Source organism: Micrasema longulum, unplaced genomic scaffold, assembly GCF_059751315.1.
Source record: "Micrasema longulum isolate JH-2025_06_02 unplaced genomic scaffold, ASM5975131v1 h1tg003586l, whole genome shotgun sequence".
In the NCBI taxonomy this organism is placed as follows: Eukaryota; Metazoa; Arthropoda; class Insecta; order Trichoptera; family Brachycentridae; genus Micrasema; species Micrasema longulum.
Genome location: NW_028280628.1, coordinates 1,303 through 23,421, shown reverse-complemented (window position 1 = coordinate 23,421; position 22,119 = coordinate 1,303). Strand labels below are relative to the sequence as shown.

Sequence of the window (22,119 nt, the reverse complement as noted above, 5' to 3'; positions counted from 1 at the left end):
ACTGTAGCCTGTATGAAACTGAAATCATTTTATGGTGGAAGATGTCGTGTCCCTGTAAAAACAGCCGGCAACAAGCGTCCCAGTGTGTTAGTCAAATAAAATTTATAATAAAATAAATAAAACAACTTTGAAACCACTTTTTTATTAAGTCAGGGGATTTTGGGCATCAGGGCCTGTCTCTGTGAAACCAAGTCATCGAAGAGGTCGAGAGTTTCAAATACCTGGGAGTACATATTTAGGCAAATGACAACTTTGGTGGTGGTTTAGGCAAATGGTGTGCCACAAGGGGGGGTACTTTCTCCACTTTTATTTTCTCTTTTTATCAAACCAATAACAAAAAAACCTCCCCTGTTCGTGCCATTTATATGCCGATGATTTGCAATTGTATAATTATTTCGAACCCATCGACATTGTTGAAACACATAGAGTAATGTCACTTGCACTCGAGCATATCTCTTCATGGACAAAAAACATGGACTTCTCATAAATCTAACAAAAACCCAAATTGTACTAGTTGGTAGTAAAAAAATGTATTCAAAAGTGAATTTTTCCACACTTTCTCTTTACGAAATAAAAGGTACAGAAATTCCATTCATGGCTTAAGTCAAAAACTTAGGTATTATGATTCATAGGCATTTAGGGTGGCACGATCAGGTTAACGAAGTTAGTAGTAAACTATATAGCAGTTTGCACTCACTTAAAAGATTACATAATTTCTAGCCAACTAAGCAAACATTAGTCCAGAGCTTACTTTTTCCACTCCTTGACTATGCGGATGTATGCTATCCAGATGCTAACTCCGAAATTCTTAATAAGTTGGAACAATTGCAGAATGTTTGTATACATTGTATCTTTGATCTTTGCAAATTCCACCCCATAACCGAATATCGCACGCAACTACACTGGCTCAGTATCAGGCATAGAAGAAACATTCACATTATATCACTTCTTCACAATATTATAAATAATCCCACTTCGCCTGTTTATCTGAGAGAGCTCATCCAACCTCTTGCACAACACGGACTATCTCTTCATTCTAGTAACGATAGAACCCTTTTAATACCCTTTCATCGCTCTTATTTTCTTGCCTCCTCTTTCACAGTAGTAGCCGCTCGATTATGGAATAATCTACCCCCTGATGTTAGAGACGCCCCGCCCCTTCTTTATTTACATTTAAGTCAAGATTGAAATGTCACTATCTAAATATTTAAGTTGTTCCTTTCTCTTTCTTTCAAGATTGAAATGTCACTATCTAAATATTTAAGTTGTTCCTTTCTCTTTCTTTCCTTCCCATCCCTCTCCTCTCTTCATAGTATAGTGTTAATTTTTGTTTATAATTTTGTATAAAATTGTAAGATTCAATATGTCCATATTTATAATTTTCTCAAACTGAACGGTTTGGGTAGGTAGGAAGAAATTGCCTTAAGGCAATATGCCCGCCCTTATATGTATATAAATTGTATATGTATATAAAGTGTTAAATAAATAAATAATAATAACTTTCAAAAAGAACTGGGAGTGCGGCTGGGAATAGCAGGCGCCACATTCAACAGTAAGAATGCTGTCTGAAGATCGGACAGCGAAAAACTGAGTTTTAAGAATAGGTGTCTCTGAAAGAATCTCGGGTTTGCGACGGTTTGACTTTGTGAGGAATGAAGTAATAAGAGAACGGACGCGGCAAACTCCAGTGACAACTGTCATCGAGTGGGGGCGATACGGTTGGCTGGACCATGTACTGTGAGCGCTTCCTGGGAGCCTTAACCACCATTGCCCTGACCATTATTGTACAACGTATTTAAAATGAGTGATTTTACTTAGAGGTGTATGCATAGTTTTTTTAGAGGAAGTTCATTGCTACAAGAAATTGGATATAAAAATTTGTGGATATAAATAAGCATTTGATAATGTACAAAAAAAAATATAAAAATGAACTACTTTGAAATGTCACAAGTTCTTGTATAAATGTCACCAATCAATTATAGTGTTGGGATAGATTTCCCGTTGCCGGATTGCCATTTTTTTAATGTTTAGTGTATTTTGACAGCTAAGAGAATCTTTGTATGAGAGCGAAGTATGGAATTGGAAAAATGATGATGAAAGTAGGTTAAATGCTGTCAAAATGCGATCCCTCAGGCGAATGTGTGGTAAAACGATGTGGTGATGTCACGGGCGGATTAATTTCAAAATTACAAAACTTTATAGTCATAGCGAAGATAATACGGATACAAGATTATTTTGATTGTCTTAACAAATAAAAAAATATGTAATAAAACCAATGAACTTCCTCATTCAATATCCCCAAATGTCAGGTGATTTTGCAAACTATAAGACGCATCGGACGATAAGACGCATCGGACGATAAGACGCATCGGACGATAAGACGCATCGGACGATAAGACGCATCGGACGATAAGACGCATCGGACGATAAGACGCATCGGACGATAAGACGCATCGGACGATATTCGCATCGGACGATAAGACGCATCGGACGATAAGACGCATCGGACGATAAGACGCATCGGACGATAAGACGCATCAGACGATAAGACGCATCGGACGATAAGACGCATCGGACGATAAGACGCATCGGACGATAAGACGCATCGGACGATAAGACGCATCGGACGATAAGACGCATCGGACGATAAGACGCATCGGACGATAAGACGCATCGGACGATAAGACACATCGGACAATAAGACACATAATTTTCAGAGCAAAAAAGTGCATATTATGGTCCGAAAAATACAGCAGTTGATTTATGACGTTTTTCTTTACCCAATTAATTCAATCGAGTTTGGCGTGTGATAAAAATAATAAATAAATAATTATTTCTAAATACATTATTTGGATTTCCGGTCGTTTCTCTGCGCTAATCTTTCTTCTTCGTCTAGTCGCATCGTGGGCCGACAAAGATTGACTAAATCGGGCGGCAGCGAATTCTTTTTCTTACCATTGTGTTTGCTCTTTCCCTTCTTGACGCCTTCTCGCGCGTTGCACGCGGAATCGAACGACGCATCGCGAGCCGAGAAGTTCTCCGCGTGTTCGAAATCCATGGACTGCTGGGAGATATCCTGGTATTCCGACATACTCGAGAGGGAAGAGATCTCCTTGGTGAGGCACACGTTCAAACGATCGTCGGGAGGAACGGAGCGATGCGAGAACGAACCCGAATCGTCGTTGAGTTTGCCGAACGACTCGTCGAAGGACTCCGGCGTGTTCTTGAGCCCCTGATTCGGGGACGCTTGGGGGAGCATCTTCGGGGCAAACGGGCGCTGCAAGTCTTGGAAATCCTCGTATTCTTGGTGGTTGGCGTTGGGGTACAGGGAGTGGATTATGTTCGAAGCCATGGTCATTCGGGAGGACAGGAAGCCGGCGTTCGCTCGGTGGGGGAACTCCGAGCTGATGTAACGGTAATCTGAGTTTGGTTGGGCAATGGTAGGTCAGAATTTCAAGTCCTGGAATACAAAAAAGTAAAATTAATGATGGAGAAAAAAACTATTCTTAAACCAGCTGATGAGACCACTCAGGAATTGCTGAAGCAAAACGATATGAACCTTTTTGAAGTCAGGGAGCACTTTTGATCATAAGGAAAATTTGTGGTACACCAAAACTGAAGATTCAAAAAACGTACAAAGAAAATTTTTAATAAAAATAAAACTATTTAAATTTATTTCAACAGAGAGGGAAAACATGGGCGGAATGGTGAATGTTACACAGGGTGTAAAGTGGCCACTTAAACCAGCCAATGACAGGTCATACGCCCTTTAAATGCCTAGAAATCCATATTCCCTTCTCAGTAATGTTTCCCTCTCTGTTGAAATAAACTTAAATATGAAAAACTCCCTAGGGAGGAAATCCAGCCAGTCTGCAAGCATTTGGACATACTCAAACATTGTTGGATTAACTACCTGGTAAAAGAAGAAGTATGAAAATTGGAAAATTGTTTTCAGGCATTGCCTAGTAGGTGATATGGTTCAGCCGGATGAATCTCACCCACATAATAAAGGTTTCAGCTCCTTTACTTCACAAAAGTCAACAGATGGAAGAGTTGAGGAAATGTGGATGTTTAAACGTGGGCGGAATGGTGAATGTTACACGGTGTGTAAAGTGGCCACTTAAACCAGCCAATGACAGGTCATAAGCCCTGTAAATGCCTATACGTCCATATTCCCTTCCCAGTAATGTTTTCCCCCTCTGTTGAAATAAATTTAAATATGAATAACTCCCTAGGGAGGAAATCCAGCCAGTCTGCAAGCATTTGGACATACTCATACATTGTTGAATGCCTTTGTGGGATTTTTGTTTTCTATTTTTTACTATTAATATGTATTTCATTCCAAATCCAACAAATACTTAAAAGTCGGAATAATCGGCGCGCGTGCATGAGAAGATGTATGAATGTAGAGGAAGCGAGATCTGTATGCAAAGATAGAGTGTTGTGGCGTTCTATCCTCTCTGCCTACCCTTACGGGGAAACGGCGTGATGGTTTGTTTGTTTTTTTTTAATTATTTTTTTTATTGCTATGTAATTATCCTTTATTTTATTGAATACTCTGTTTCACCTCTTATGCATATTGTAAAAAAAACAAAAAAATTGGTGCACCAATGCTGTGCCCTATGCACCATTAGGTGCGGAAAGGGAATGATGATGATGACGATGATGAAGTGGCTTTTTACTTAATAATTCATAGGTCACTGTCAAGGTGAAACAGAACCACTCAATATAAAAAATGTGTTATTACAAAGAACAAGTAAAAAATTATAAGTGGTACATATTTATCGCAATGTATTACTTTTCAAGACCAATCATAAGCAAGGTTGGTATGGATTTTCGTCGGACACAAGGCTTACTAGTATTTTTTATTAGTGTGTACAATCGAAAGTAGACGAGTGCTCATTGACATGCTGGGTCTTACTCGTAAACCTGCTATAAAATTACACCTAGGCATAGTGATAGAATAACCTAGCACAGCTTACCAAATGCTGGGCCTCATTTTGAGAATTTCGAAACCCTTTAAAAAACATAATACAGTGAAGACTCCATACAACATATATCTATCATACAGGATTACAATTATTTAAAAACAGTGTATTGAAATCTTTTAAATAAAACTCTCGTTGATCCCTTTTTCTCTTACATCACTTCACATCAGTGGTGAACGGTGACTTTTTTTATAGGTAAGCTTTAATTTTTTTCATAATTTGTACCTGCATGTACATACATACATACATACATATAAGTAATCTCGCAAATGAGTGGAGGCGTATAAAAAAAAATAAAATCCAGGTACACGGATTCTTTTTCTATGGTTTTGTGTAAAAACAACTTCATCCTCCAGCTCCAGTTTCACCTGCTGGCAACAGAAGACGCAATACCTACTTATTTTTAATCAAAATAATTTTAACCAATAACCCAACAAACAAACAACAATTGATAACTTTGCGTAATATGTAGGTATAATCTCCATTATTTTAAGACAGTACATGTATGCAAAAGTTGAAAAAAATAAAATATGTTAAAAATTAAGGATAATAAAATAAGTATATTCAAAATTCCTTTTTGTTTGGCACTGATTAAAAACACCGTAAATTTGTTTGTAATTTACATTTTATACTGCAAATATTTAGGTACTAATATAAGAGAAAGTAAACATTTTATTGTAAGACGTCACTCCCATTATGCACACAAATATTTTTTTTTCTTTTACGATATATATTTTTTTTCTGAAAAATTAAAAAAAAACAATAAGATTAGATTTAAATTTATTTATTTATGCCAAAATACATAATTTTAACTTTACATATTACATTACATAACATAACAATAACATTCATTAGAAATATTCGCAATAATATTGCAACAAAAATGTCACGTGACCGTCGTGACCGCCGTGCTGTGCCGCGCCGGCCGTCAGCTTCGTTTGCTTCTAAAATGAGAATGAATAATGCAAGAAATTGACGACACCGAGCGAGGCGCCACTAGCTAAAACACGCGGACTAAAAAACTGGCGTCATATGTCAACAGAATACTATCAAACGAAAATGGTCTTTAGGAAATAACGCTCGAAAAGCTACTCTCCAAATAGAGAAGCTTGAAATAATATCAGTAATATGCGAGTGAACTTAGCGAGGAAAATATACGCACTGGGTTTTTGAATGTTAAAATACAGTATACATTTTGTATTGAAAAATAAGCTGCAATAATCGGAACCGGGCAATGCGCTGGGTGCGCATTTAGCAGCTTATATTTATTTTTTGAGGAAGATATAAACAGGGCTGTTAATTTATAATAAATATAGATTATTTTATTTATTCTCCTATAATTAAAATTACTATAAAACATTATTATTGGTAGTGAAATATAATGGGAAGCTGCGAATAATCGATTATATGGACGGTTCGCCCCTGCTTCACATTACATACATTGATATTGTTAACTTTAATCAATTTTTTGTGCTGAAATTTGTATTACTGGGAAAATCGCTTAACTGAAATTTTATCAACTACCTTTGGTTTAAAATATTCTCCTTATATTGCTTTTTTAAATATTGTCTAAACCTGTTATTCTTTCTTTTTTCTCTGCTGCATTGACATGTTTTTATACTTTTAAACTACTTTTAATTACTTATATTGTATATGTATATAAAATCAATATATTGCTACTGTTACTGTGTCATTAATTTTGAAGATGTTTTTAAATTGACTTATTTATTTTCTTATTTAAAGGTTCTTTAAAGATTCGTCTCATCGTTTCTTTGAATCCCTTAAAATATGTATGTGTATATTTATGTTTTTCCTTTTTAAAAAATGTTATTATTATTTTTTCTTTCTGAAAGAAGAACTATTAATGATCTCATTGTACTGTATAAAATTGCAAACTCTCTTTTTGACGCACCAAAAATACTTGAATTGATTAATTTTAGAGTACCCGCTGTCAACACTAGGAGTACTTTATTGTTTCATTGCTCCAGTAATTCTTCCAACCGACAAAACAATTCATCGATACCGAGACTGCATAGTGCGTAGGTTAGTTAACACTTATGGAACGGCTGCAGACATTCTGTCCAATGCTTACCATCTCATAAGTCCACAATATCAAGTTTATTTGTAGCTGCTCGTCAAACCATTATTGACAATTCAATTTCATAAATTAAAAAAAATACTTACTTGTTAATTTTTATTACCTTATACTTGTTTTTTATTTTTTACCATTATATCAAATTGCACTGTAGTATTGGCAAATACGCATTTCATAGATACATATTTTTATTTCTTATTTTTTCGTGATAATATATGCTCGCTTGTTTATTAATTTAACTTAAAAATGTCTTTCTTGCTTACCGTAACACTTTATTTATTATTTGCCTTACAGAATTTATTTCATAAGCTTATATCTTTTCATTTTTTGTTTATATGCTTACTGTTTTTTCTTGCATACCTTTGTTATTATTGTTTTTTTTTTTTTTTACTTTGTAAAACTTTTTATCATATTCTTTCTAACTAATTTCACATATTTTCTCGGTATATTCTGTTTATTATTTAGTATGTTAGCATGTAGTTCATTTTTATTTTTTGTAAATGCCTTTTGGGCGTTAATGAACAATATAAATAAAAATAAATAAAATAAATTTTATTTTATTTTTACATCTAAGCATGTATTTCATTCTTTATTTTAATTCTTAACTTTAATTACTTTTACAAATATTCTTTATTTTTTTACTTTAATTTTAATTTTTAAACAACTTCTATTTATCAACAATATTTTGAGTTTGTCAAAATTTTTGTAGACAAGGACTGGATTCAACTCCCTGGGGAGCTGTTTATATTAACATATTACAACAGAGATGAAGAACATTTAAGAAAAGGTAATATAGAAGTCTAGGCATCTACAGGGCTTATGACCTGTCAATGGCTGGTTTGAGTGGCCACTTTACACACTGTGTAAAATTCACCATTCTGCGTATATTTGAACATCTATTCAAAATAATCCCTCAGCACGGAAGATGCTTGTGGGGGATTGGTTCCTTTAACAGGGATGTGATAAATACATTACCTTGATAGCTTGTGGAAGGTCGGGAAGTTTCATATCTCGGATTTGCTGGGGCAAGTTCATACTCTTGACTGCAGAGACTGCTCTGGCTGGAGCGGCGGAGAGACCAGCCTAGGATGCAATAAGAGAAAAGATAAACACATAAATAGAATATAATAAAATAGTTCTTACACGCGGTAAAAATTAGAGCATTCAATTGAACGGCCGAGTTTCTCCAAAATGTATTAATAAATATATTATAACAATGTCAATACAATGAGGAAGTTCGGCGCCTAGGGAAATTGGATATAAAAAATATTTTCTTACACGCGGCAATAATCAGACAAAAAGCAGAACACTGGATATAGGCATACCAGAAAAGAATGCCGGCCTATAACGAACAATGATAATAATAAAAAATTGTAGTCCACATTGCTATAAGCGTTTTCTGTCACGCTTTGAGCTGGATCCACGTCGATTTGATTAGTACATAGAATTAAGAATGTTCCAGAAGGAGCGTGGAATCATATTTGAATACATCGGACTGTGTCCAATAATTCCCCCACTCCGGCTTACTTTCGCCACGCGTATTCGTGAAGTCGTCGGGTAATGTTGCTAGGTGGGAAGAAAAAAAATCATAACACAAATGTAAGGTAAAAAAAAGTAATCTGTTAATTTCTCTAAAATTTTATTGTGCACGCGGAAACATTGATTGACACAACAGAGTAGATAAGTAAAGGGTCATTTAATAAGAGTAATAAAATTAATAAACTTTGAACTTAAAATATAAAACAAATTTTATTTGACAAAAAACGGATATTTTTATATCATGTTAAATAATATTTGATGTTTTAAAGATAATGTCGATCAAATATCCCCCACGCGCTGTTTCATCCGAGGTCTAATTTTTCGTTTAAAAAGTTCTTTTATTAGATGAGCAAAGTAGGGTAAAAAAAAATTCTACCCTGGCAACACTAACGAAATTTCCATTTTGTTTCTTCGACAATCTGACAGATGGAAAAATAATTCAATTTTTAAGTAAGGCATTTGTTATCTACACATTCATTTGCAAATTACAGATGAAATGTGATTGCATCCTGTTTCTTTAAGATCCTAGCAGTATTTCTAAACTTTTAAAGGACACAACACGGCATAGTTGAATTCAAATCAGGAGTTGCATGCTGAGCGACGTCTACAATGAAACTAATTAGTCAAAACATAAACCTACTCATTTATGAGTAGTTGATTCGCCTTCTGTTTGATGTGCGTATGCGTTTTCCGGACTATTCTTAATTCGATGAATAAGTTTTTTTTTTTAAAATAAGGCTAATAATTTTTTTCAATAAATGATGTCTGTCTGTCAAACTCACCTCCTGTTTCTGCAGCCGGTTTTGGTCCTCTATCCTGGCGAGAATGTCCGCCATGTTGGTCTGCAGCACCATCCCCCCCATGACCAGCTCGCTGAGGATGTGATGGACGCAGTCGGCGTGGAAGATGAGGTCCAGCTCACACACGTTCTCGAAACACTTGTCCAGCGTCTCCACAAACACCTGAGCAAAAAGATAATCATAAATAAAATTAACCATAAACCAAAAGTCAAAATCTGTTACTAACAAATCTATAAGAGCAACTTTTGTTTTTATGCACCAATGTCCAGAATAAGTAGATTAGTCCATTTTATTTATTTACACTTTTACATTGTTTGTATTCTTTTTTTCATACAGAATAATGTTCCCTCACTGGGGTGTCCCGTGCCGAGGAAAACATTTTACAAAATGTGACATGCCTTAAATTAGTTATTTAACAAAGTTAACATCTAATATCGCCCTCTTCTAGAATATGCCTCCGTGGTCTGGTCTCCATTCTATGTCAATCGCATAAATCACATTGAATCAGTCCAACATCGCTTCCTTCGAAAAATAGCGTGGATGCTCGGACTAGAGAGAGATAATTATTCTTATGCTGAAATAGAGTCAATGTTTAATATTTCTAGTCTACAAAAACGTAGAACTAATATTAACTCCATATATATGTTCGGCATACTAAATGGTATAATCGATGTTCCATCATTACTGGGACAAGTAAAATTCAATATTCCGACTCGTAGATTGAGAAACAATGAAGTACTGTTCATCGATCAGCATAGATCAAACTATGGCCTAAATTCTCCAATAACCCGCCTTTGTCGTATTGTTAACTCAAGACAAGATCTGGACTTTTTTGGTTTAAGTTTACAACTATATAAACGAGCACTAAATAAATAGTTCAGATCTTGTCTCGATGTCCCTTATGTTTGTCAAAGCTTCTTTCTTTTTTTTTTTTAATGTTTTAAACTATTCTTTTATTGTAATATTTAAACTTTATAAATTGTATACATGGACAATGTCCGTTAATAAATAAATCTAATAATAAAAATATGTAATTAATCTAACTAACCTAATTATCATTATAACATTATAAACAAAATAAACTAAAATAATCATAAAAAAACATTACCAATTTATATAGACCAATAGACCAAATTTCATAAACAGTACACACATTTTACCTATTTGGCTTGATCCACTCATCGATCCGTGCGCAAACCACCTCCACTATCCATTTCTTAATAGCAATTTTATATTGTGAGTACTTACTAATTGTCTTTATGGATAATGGAAGTAGATTGTACACTTTAACCGAGTAGTAGGCCAATCCTCTTTGACCGAAGGCACACAACATGGAATTCTTTGGGATAGATCTTCCAGCTTTTCATAGATCTCTTCACCATTAACATAGTGTGGGATGAAGATAGATTGGCACGGGTTAGATTAGGTTCTCCCGAGGCATGCGCAGCAAGTGTCCAAGCCAGGTCCAACGTCGCACCCTCGAAACGCTCACTATAGAAGGCTGCTGCGTCCGTTTTAGGACTTTTAATTTATTTTGTATTTTATTTTATCCAGAAAACATACAGTCATACATTATAAGTATTGAAAACAACAATTTTTTTAACATAAAAAGACCAATAATTTTTTTATAAATTATCCAAAAGATGTAAACATTAAATGTGACAAAAAAATAAATAAATAAGAAATTCAAGTGAGAAAAGAATAATTGTTAAAATTTGCGTTTTCCATGGAGGTTACCGTTGGTAATTAATTAAAATAAATAAAAATACCGAATGCACACTCCGAGCCATCCACGCACACACATGAACGCACATATAAAACATACACAAACATATACATTACATGCGGCACATATACATAGCATAAACCACTCAAGATGCATATTCAGTGATTATCCCAAATAATCGACCCCATGTAGAAACTTTCTGTATAAATGCAACGAGCAGTTAAAAATGTCTACATCAATACTGAGTCCATTATAATTTCTGCAGGTACGTCTAATGAATGAATTCGAGGTATAAATGTTTTTACAAGTTGGTACATAAAAAAGGGAATTTAATCTGGTATAGCGAAGAGGACAACGGAAACCAATATTTTGTAAAAGATACGGCGAACCAACCATATTATTAAGAATTTTGAAAAGAAAAATTAAATCACACGTAAGGCGCCTTTTTTTCTCAATTTTTCTCACTCGGACTTCAATGTTAGTTATGAAATCGAACCACCTTATGCCTAGTTATAACATCCACTTACAAACTTGAATGTATTACCTGTATCAAGTCCAGAATTCCAAGTTCGCTTTCGGAAGAGTCGACGCAGAATACAAAATACAATGTGGCGTAGTGTCTATAGATCAGCTTGTAGTCTGAGCCTCCAATAAGGCTGAAAAAAAAACACATAAAAGTGATTATTATGTTCATTTTTATTATAAATATATATTGATACTAAACTAATATATAATATTCTCAGTTTTTCAGGCTGAAACTACTCGCAATACGAGAAGCTCTCGAATGGTTATTAAAAAAACCACCAGAGAGATGGGTTATTGCAAAAATATTATCAGATTGTCGTTCGGACGTTCAAGCTATAACTGATACTCGGTCGGTAAATCCATTGATTGTAGATATTCATAGTAAAATTAAGCATCTAAAAATAAGAGGGATGATCGTTCAAATATGCTGGATAAGAGGACATGCTGGTATCGTAGGAAATGAGAGAGCGGATGAACGAGCAAGAGCCGCAACTTGTAAAAGAACGGAACCTTTCTTCTCAGAATTTCCCCTCAGCTTTGCTAAACGCTGAATAAAACAAAATACGCAGCAGCGTTGGGAGGATCATTACCGCGTTTCTTCTACAGATAAAATCACTAAACCCAACGCTGGTTGATGCAGCAAACTTCCATCATCATCACCTAAGTACTTTCAAAACGACCCAAATTTTTACCGGACATGGAGCTATGAGAAGTTACCTATATCGGTTTAAATAAAGGAATGATGACTATTGTCCATGCGATGATATATCTTCACAGAGTATCGAACATCTGTTATTTCAGTGCCCATTTTTCAGTTTGCAACGCCATAATCTTGAAGCAGATTGCAGGAAAGATGGAATATCCTTAACAGATATCCACACTGTAGTTAAAAGTAGTTATCACGCGCCATTGTTCTTGGACTTTGCAACAATGGTGATTGGACTCATAAAGGTAATAAACCAAAATCAGTGATCGAACATCCCATTTCGAAGACAAACAATAACGATTTTTTTTCTGAAAATTCTGTCAATAATGCACATCCTCAGCCTTACACAGTTCACGGATCTCGACATTTGTGCACGTATCATACATCGTTTTACCACACATTCGCCTCAGGGATCGCATTTCGGCAGCATTTAACCTACTTTCATCATCATTTTTCCAATTCCATACTTCACTCCCATACATTAGAGTTGGCACTAGAACTCCATTACGAACTGCTAGTTTAGCCTCCTGCGATAAACATTTGTTTGCCAAAGTAGATTTCAGTGCACCGTTCACCCTGTCCCCGGCACTCGCCCTCCTTTCAATATCTTTCTCGGTCTTTCCATTCCTAGTAAACATACTTCCCAGATACACAAATTCTTCTATCTGATTCAGAATATATCCGTTCACACTGATCTCACATTTAGTTATATTTTCATCCCTTTCAAAAACCATCACTTTGGATTTAGCAACATTAATAAGCAAATGGCTTTTCTTGTATACATCGTAGACTTTTGTTACCAAGAATTGCGGGTCTCCTTTGCTAGCAAGAAGCACGGCATCATCAGCACACAGAAGATTTCAACTGTGCCTGTATATATTAAAAAGAAATTTATTTTCCGTAGTAAAATGGACTAAATAAGTCCATAAATAAATAAATATATGATTAATATTACAATATTTGAGTTTGTCCAAATGTTTGTAGACAAAAGACTGGATTTCACCCCCTTGAGAGTCATTTAGATTAACAAATTACAACAGGGATGGAGAACACCTTAGAAAAGGGAATATAGAAGTCTAGACATCTACAGGGCTTATGACCTGTCATTGGCTGATTTAAGTGGCCACTTTACACACCACGTAACATTCACCATTTTGCCTATGCTTGAACATCCATATTTCTTCATTTCTTCCATTTGTTGATTTTAGTGAAGTTAAAGAGCTGAAACCTTTGTTGTGAAGAGATTCATCTGACTGAATAATTTCACATACTAGGCAACGCCTGAAAACAATTTTCCAATTTTTAAACGTCATCTTGGACCAATCGGTTTTCATTACAATATTTGAGTTTGCCCAAATGTTTGTAGACAAAAGACTGGATTTCACCCCCTTGGGAGTCATTAGGATTAACAAATTACAACAGGGATGGAGAACACCTTAGAAAAGGGAATATAGAAGTCTAGGCATCTACAGGGCTTATGACCTGTCATTGGCTGATTTAAGTGGCCACTTTACACACCATGTAACATTCACCATTTTGCCTATGTTTCAACATCCATATTTCTTCATCTCTTCCATTTGTTGATTTTAGTGAAGTTAAAGAGCTGAAACCGTTTTATTTTATTTTATTTTATTTTATTCAGAAAACATAGTCATACAAAATAAGTATTAAAAACAACAATTTTTTAACATAAAAAGACCAATTAAGTTTTCATAAATTAAAAAGATATAAACATTAAATGTGACAAAAAAATAAAAAATAAATAAGAATTTTAAGTGAGAAAAGAATAATTGTTGACATTTGCGTTTCCCATGGAGGTAATAAATTAAAATAAATCAAAATACCGAATGTACACTCCGAGTCATCCATGCACACACATGAACGCACATATAAAACATACACAAACATATACATTACATGCGGCACATATACATAGCATAAACCACTCAAGATGCACATTCAGCAACTATCCGAAATAATCGACCCCATGAAGAAATTTTCTGTACAAATGCAACGTGCAGTTAGAAATGTCTACATCAATACTGAGTCCGTTATAATTTCTACAGGTACGTCTAATGAATGAATTCGAGGTATAATTGTTTTTACAAGTTGGTACATAAAAAAGGGAATTTAATCTAGTATAGCGAAGAGGACTACGAAAACCAATATTTTGTAAAAGATACGGCGAATCAACTATATTATTGAGAATTTCGAAAAGAAAAATTAAATCATATGTAGACAAAAGACTGGATTTCACCCCCTCGGGAGTCATTAAGATTAACAAATTACAACAGGGATGGAGAACACCTCAGAAAAGGGAATATAAAAGTCTAGGCATCTACAGGGCTTATGACCTGTCATTGGCAGGTTTAAGTGGCCACTTTACACACCGCGTAACATTCACCATTTTGCCCATGTTTGAACATCCATATTTCTTCATTTCTATAGTTGTACCACACATTCGCTTGAGAGTCAGCCATCCCTAGTAAACATACTTCGCAAATACACAAATTCGTCTACCTGATTCAGAATATCATCTCCATATTCTTTTCTCTAAAATATGTTGTAATTTGTTAATGTAATATTTTTTTAACAAGAAGCAGTAAAATTTCTCAATAAGTTCTTCAATGAAACTGCGTCAAAAAATGTTTAATGCAAGTTTTTTTTAAAAATACCAATGTGAAGGCTGCTGGGTGTGTGCTGTTTTTGCACGCATCAATTGGTATTCGAAATCAGCCGAGCATAACGCTCTCCATAGAACATTGTCCATCTCAAGGTAGAGGAGATAAAACAGGAAATGTTTTTAAAGTTTTTTACTTAATATATCCATTGTGTTATAAATGAACTTGACTCTGTACTTATATGTATCAAAGTCAATGTGAAAAGCTAAAAAATAGCCTTAACATTGTAGGAATTACGACAAATATTTTCATAACTGTTTTTGCATCGAGCAATGAGGAACTATGGCCCTACGGGAAATTGGATACAATAAATGTTTCCTTGCGCGCGGTAAAAATTGGAGCATAAAATTGTACGGCAAAGATTTCTGAAGATGTACGAAAAAAATATAAAAAAATATTTTAACAAAAACGAGCTGCTTTGAACGGCGTCGCTGGTTCATATGAATCAACCAATGATAAGAGAGTTATGAAAGACGTCCGGTTTGCTTGCCGTCAATGGACCGATGGGCAGAACTGATCGAGAGCAAGCGGAATACAGATAAACAAAACTTTGCAAAATCATCATCATTCCCTTTCCGTACGTAATGGTGCATAGGGCGCTGCATCGGTACACTAATCGCAGTAAATCTTGATTATTTTTGTTGCTTGAAGGTAAGATGATCAGTCTTACGCTTCGGGTACCAGTCCAGGGACTATTTTTATTTATTATCATATTATTTTACACACATAAAATTATAATTTAAACAAGTTGCTTTGTGTTTTTTTACCCCGTTCTAAGACAGTAAAAAATATATAAAAAACAGTAATCACACAATTATAAAGATCGTGGACAAAGTGAAAAACATAGTAAAAAAAAGTAGCAAAAACATAGTAACAAATTAATTAAAAACATAGTGAAAAATGTAGTAAAAACATAGTTAAAAATGTAGTAAAAACATATTAATAAATATAGTGAAAACATAGTAATAAATGTAGTAAAGATATAGTAAAAAATGTGGTAAAAACATAGTATTTTTTTTTTTTAAAAACCCAGTAAAACGCATAGTAAAAACAGAATACATAGCAAGAAACATATTTAAAGTCATAGTAAAAATAAAATGTGTATAGCAAAAAAACCTAGCAAAATACCTAGTAAAAAGAGAAAAAAACAATTCAAAAGATTTAGAAGTATATAGTAAAAAAAACACAGTTTTTAAAAAACACGGTAAAAACAAATTAAAAAGTCATGAGGATCTTAAAAAATTCATGAATGTAGAGGGAGCGAGGTCTGTATGCAAAAATAGAGTGCTATGGCGTTCTATCCTCTCTGCCTACCCCTACGGAGAAACGGCGCGATGGTTTGTCTGTTTGTTTACAATTGAAATAAAATAGAATTGTAGATTTTTTAATTTTTCTTTTAAGTAAAAAGAAAACTCAATCCCAGTCGAAACTTGTTTTACTAGCCGAAACGGAAACTTTGGTCGGTCTCTATTATTATGTACGTTGCAGATGGACTCTATAAGTTTATTAAAATATAATAAATAAAATCGTACCTTCCGCCTTCCAAGAAGTTGCAAACATTATCATCTCGCTTAGAAACAAGTTGAAACGTCTCTTTAATTATTTGTTGCTGCATGTCTTCATTCTGAAAGGGAAACATCAAATATTATCACACTAAAAAGATTTAAGTTTTAGTGGTGAACAAACCAGGGCCTCGATTATGATGGGAAAATAAAGATGTCATACCTTCACCTTGACGGTATGGTTGAAGATAGATTCCCTCTAGCGATTATAAAGATATACCACCGACCCCACACCTTCAAGTTTTGGGTAGGTACATCGATATGAATCAAGGGGAAGCGTACGTCACGGTACACATATCTACGCTCTAAAATGACATAGTTTCAGTATGACGTCATGGTTGAAGATAAAAGTCTCCCGACCGACTACAAAGGTATAGTATCAATACCCCCACCATCAAGTTTTGATGTAAGTACATAATTTTATACCGAAGGGTCTAGTACCCCTCGATACGTTTATCTACGCATTATCTCTGAATCAATTATACGATACACTATAACTTCCTGGGGGTTATCAAGTGAAACTAATATTAATTTTATTCAAACTTTGCACAATTCTATGATCAAATTGCTACTACATTAAGATGTATACCGCCAGAGACACATTATTTCAATATCATTGATGTATAAATCTGTTAGGGCTCCACTTTGGTACAACTTAATTTGTCAGCATGCGTCGCACTCCGAGTATAAACACAAGTTGGTACATGATTACAACAGCAGGTTTACTAGTATGGAAGGGCTAGCTGCTCCTAGATATTGCAATAAATATGGCAAAAGGACACTGCAATACAGTATACCGAAAATATTTAACATGCTACCAAACAATATTAAAAATACTGAGTTAAATACAGGAGTGAGACGTTTGCTCAAATTATGGTTAATAGAAAAAAGTTTTTTGTATTAGTGATAGTTTTTAATTTGTGATAATGTAATATATAATGTTTTTCAAGTAAAATTATTGTTAATGTAGGTTAAGTGAGAATAATCGATGCAATTTATAAGAACCTGCTGACGAGTTGAATGTATGCAACTCAGCAGGACTTTAATTTAAGACTATTTTGTAAATATTTTTGAAAAAATAAATTCAAAAAATAAAAAAAGTTTCAAAAATTTTGTTCCACCGAGCAATGTTTCCTTTAATTATGATTTATTAAAAATTTTAATTGTTTTGATGTTGGCACTTTTTTACTTAAAAGCCTATTAAATATATGAGAGAGAAATGAGTAAGATTTGAAGTCGAATTAAATTCCGACATAACCGTCACTTTAATAAAACGAACGCCTAGATGTGAAAATAATGTCGCTAGGTTCTGTCCTATTAACAAATAAGAATATCTAGGCGTCAGACACAGATTATATGCGTCAGAAAGTTACCACTAAAAAAATAATTTAGTTATCATATTTTTTCCATCCGTTTTACTATCTTTCCGAATGTATGTATCGAGACGTTATAGGAGCCGGCTTTGTAGTCGATCGGCACAGATCGGTAGATACATACAGACGATCGTTAAGCGTACCGTTTAGGTGATTTCAAAAAGTCATGCAAAATTCATGTTCAAGCGAGCATCTTTTGCTTAAATTAGGATTTATTGGAGATTATAATCGCTTTGAAGTGAGCACTTTTTATTACAGAAGCCTATTTAAAATTAAAATAAGAACTATTTTAAATGTTAATGACGTAAGAAACGCGGAATAATTGTTTGCGGTCATTCATTGGCTTGTTTCGATCATATGATGTGGATATGACAAGTAGGTAGAACATACCGAGGTAAGATACAAATAGTGCAAAAGTTAAGTATACTGTCTCGATATATGCAGATGAAGACAGCGTTCATAATCAAGGCACTGAGCCACAAAATCATAATTTTGAGAAAAAATACTAGGATATTATTCTCATTCTTGAGGTGGGGGTCAGTACTACACAAGCTTCTGACGTCACTGCGACCTGTGAAGATCTACTGTGACGGGTCCCCGTGACTAGTTCTCGCTCCCCAATCCCAGGTCTATAAAGAGCCTGGCTACTGTGTGGAAGGCGAGGGTTTACAATTTGCTCAATCTCCCCCTCCAAGCCCAGATCCGTAAAGTATGGGGCTATTAGGTTGGGGGCGAGCTCTTTAACATCCTCAGGTTTAACCATTGGTCTCCCGAGGATGAGGCTCTTTTGTTTCTGCAAATTGATCTTTTTTTTTCAAATTGATGTAAAAATTAAAAATATCTAGATCGCGCCAAACCAATAATAAATTAAAGTTTATCGGCGCGTTTTAATACGAGTAAAAATAACAGGAAATTATCATAAAATTATCTCTTCAAGACCATCAAAATAATTCCGACCTTCAAGTCCTATTTTAAATTTTTAACTCACTCTTTGATGCGCCTAAACAACTTAGCTCAATAAAATTAAATATCCCAACTAGAAACCCCAGACAAAACTTACTCTTTCATACCGATAACCATAGAACTAACTATGGTTTTCATTCCCCTATGCCCAGAATTCTCAGATCTGCCAACAAACATACCAGTATTGATTTCTTTGATAACAAGTTGTCTTCTTTCAAACGATCACTGAATCAAATTCAATTATAAACACCTCTCTCCCGCTTCCACTCCCACCAAGTCTACTATTTACCATAGTGTCTTTCTACTTTCTTTTATAATAATTAACTGTTATTATGGATAACTTATATAGCGCCATTTTCGTAATATAATACCTCAAGGGCGCTTTACATAGTGATTTTATAGATAAATAAATTTAATTGAAGCTTTTAAATTTGTAATTTAATTAGCGCTGGAGAGATAGAGATTATTTTCATAATTTATTTATTTATTTAACTTTTTGTACATAATGTTATTTGTACATTGGCGGGCTTATTGCCAAATGGCAATTTCTTCCAACCAACCAACAAAGTAAAAGTTTTATTTTTATTATTCAAGTTACAGAACATATTCAATAGAAAAAAAAGATTAAAATTTAAAGATATATAAAAATAGAAATAAACGTATTTGTTTATAAATTACCTTAAATCGAAACTATTACTCAATGGGAAAAAGGAAAAAAGAGGAAAGAGGAAAGAGGAAAAAGGAAAGGAGGAGATATTAAGGAAGAGAAAGGAGATGTTTCTTCAGACGTGATTTAAACAGAGATAATGTAGTAACATCTTTGATGGTGGATGGGAGATGATTCCACAGTCGAGCCGCATGGACACTATATGAGTTAGAGAAGAAAGAGGAATTGTGTATGGGTATTAAGAGAGTGCCTTGAGAATGAGAACGAAGAGGTAAACCATGAACTGATAAGCGTTGAAATTTTTCACACAGGTATATAGGAGCGTTAGGACTATGAAGTACATTGAACAGAAGTGAGATGCGTATGCGTATGCCGTGCGATGTCATACCATGCGCTTATTCACTGATACTCCACAAGCGCAACGTGTAAATGTATTGTTCGTGCCAGCTCTTCCTAAAAGACCAGTATGTAAATTAGAGTGGGCCAATATTACTCAGAATGCAAAAAATATTTTATACTTTTTTTGGTCCTCAACCAGAGCTTAAGTTTTCGAAGTTTTTGAGCTAAACCGGCTGTCATTTCGTATTTAAGTAAGAAAATCAGTGCAATTAAATTTATAATGTGCATTAAACCTTATTAAATAAGCATCTAAGGGCGTGAGTTGCGCTTTGTTTTGAAATAAATGGGTAGCATTGTTTTAATGAGCCATTGTTTTCGTCAATATATATTTTTTTTAAATTTAAATCTTAAAGTAGGGCACACATATCATACATATTGTTATGTGTGTTCTAATAATAACATTGCAAATATATTTAATTTATAAATTGTTTATCACATATGTCTTGACCATTATTTTTAATTTTGATATGTTTTTTTCTTCATAAATATTTTTTCCATTTCGTAATACTTTTTAATTGCTTTAAATAAAATTGAATTTTGTGACTTTGCCTTTTTCCTAAATGGAAGTCTAATTTTGTTCTTTTCTCTAGTATTGTGATCGTGTTCATGCTGGTTCCGATCAATTTTTTTCCAAAATTCTGTTTTTTTATTAGAGTTTATAATTTTATGAACAAATATCATTGTATTGTAAAATATTCTTTGTTTATATGTTAATAATTTCATTTCATTTACCATCGACTTTACCCTCGTATATCTGTTTTTTTTATATTAGCCAGGCGCTCAATGGAATCAGTTCCGCGGAGTGAAAACTTTATGCATTTCGGTAGTTTTAAAACCTGTTCGAATTTGTAATGTGATTAAGTTATATTTTTACTAACAAAAAAATTATTTTATCAATATTGATAATTAACAAAATTTTCAGACAGTTATAAACTTCAAACCTCGGTTGAGGGCCAAAAGAAGTATGGAATATTTTTCAAATAATAACAAATTTTACGTTCAATTTGATCCAAAATGCAACGTTTTAGACCCCTTTAAATTTGATGTCTAAAAAAATAAAATACTTCATACATCATCGGCCTACTCTATGTATATGCAATAAATTTTACCCAAAATGACTAGATTTACTAATTACAGTTTGTAAAACAGTAGCATTATTTTATAGAGGCCATTTTTGCATATCGCGGGATCTCGCGTTGAGGCTTTCTATAACTGAATAAAACATTTAAATCAAACCATATGTTACAAAAAGTCATTGATATGTTTTCAGAAAAAAATACTGAAAAAATATTTAAATACCAATATAAAAATAGTTATGAATACAATCATTTGAACTATGAACTATGCTATTAATTCGTGTAAAAATTTGGTGTTTACTCACAAAATACTGGTAGAATTTTGATAGCCTAGGTTTTCCATAGTTATTAAACACTAATATGGCTTTTATCATGTTTAAGCCGTCGATAAAACTTGTTATTTAAGAACGACGCGTTGAAATAATGTCCGCTTTATCCTTACGCGCTGTCAATATTTTTTTAACGAAAATAAATTTTGATCCGACTGACTTTGACAATACGACGATTTGACAGTAATGTAATCAGTAATGTAATAGACAAATGGAATGGAGAAGAGGAGAAGTTCTCTATATTTTCTAATAATTTTTACATTGAAAGATTTTGTTTATGGTAAATAATTATAAAGCTGTGTTCACAACATGATTATTTTTATTGATAAAAATATTGAAAGAGTGAAAAATAATACACTTGCTCTAATTACCGGGGTACCTATTTTTTTAAATTTTGAATATTGAAAAAATCCAAACACATAAAAATTCAATATGTTTCTTTTTGGGTGATACCGTGTGTATTGGATTTGTTCCAACGTTTTAGCTACCATTGCAGGAGCCATCTTCAGGATAAACTGAATGTTTTGTAGATAAAAAAGTGTTCGCTGAACGTAAGTACTAAAAATAAAACTTTTACAATGAGTCACGATTTCACTCTGTTACGCAATGATTTCATAATAATCATTACCTACTTATAACGGAATAACACAAATCCACATATTATACTGCGTTTTATTCTAATTACTATGC

The 22,119-nt window shown here is 33.9% G+C and overlaps 1 protein-coding gene across 1 annotated transcript; it reads right to left on the bottom strand.

Annotated features, from left to right (window-relative positions):
• Window positions 1-2,945: 2,945 nt before the first annotated feature.
• Window positions 2,946-21,614, bottom strand: or (AP-3 complex subunit sigma-2 or). Its single transcript, XM_088242294.1, has 6 exons — window positions 21,406-21,614; window positions 16,593-16,684; window positions 11,693-11,804; window positions 9,405-9,584; window positions 8,059-8,166; window positions 2,946-3,460 (listed from the first exon to the last, which is right to left on the bottom strand). The coding sequence occupies exons 1-6, from the start codon at window positions 21,472-21,474 to the stop codon at window positions 3,446-3,448; spliced, it is 576 nt and encodes a 191-aa protein (XP_088098420.1). The 5' UTR covers window positions 21,475-21,614; the 3' UTR covers window positions 2,946-3,445.
• Between the last annotated feature and the right edge of the window lie 505 nt (window positions 21,615-22,119).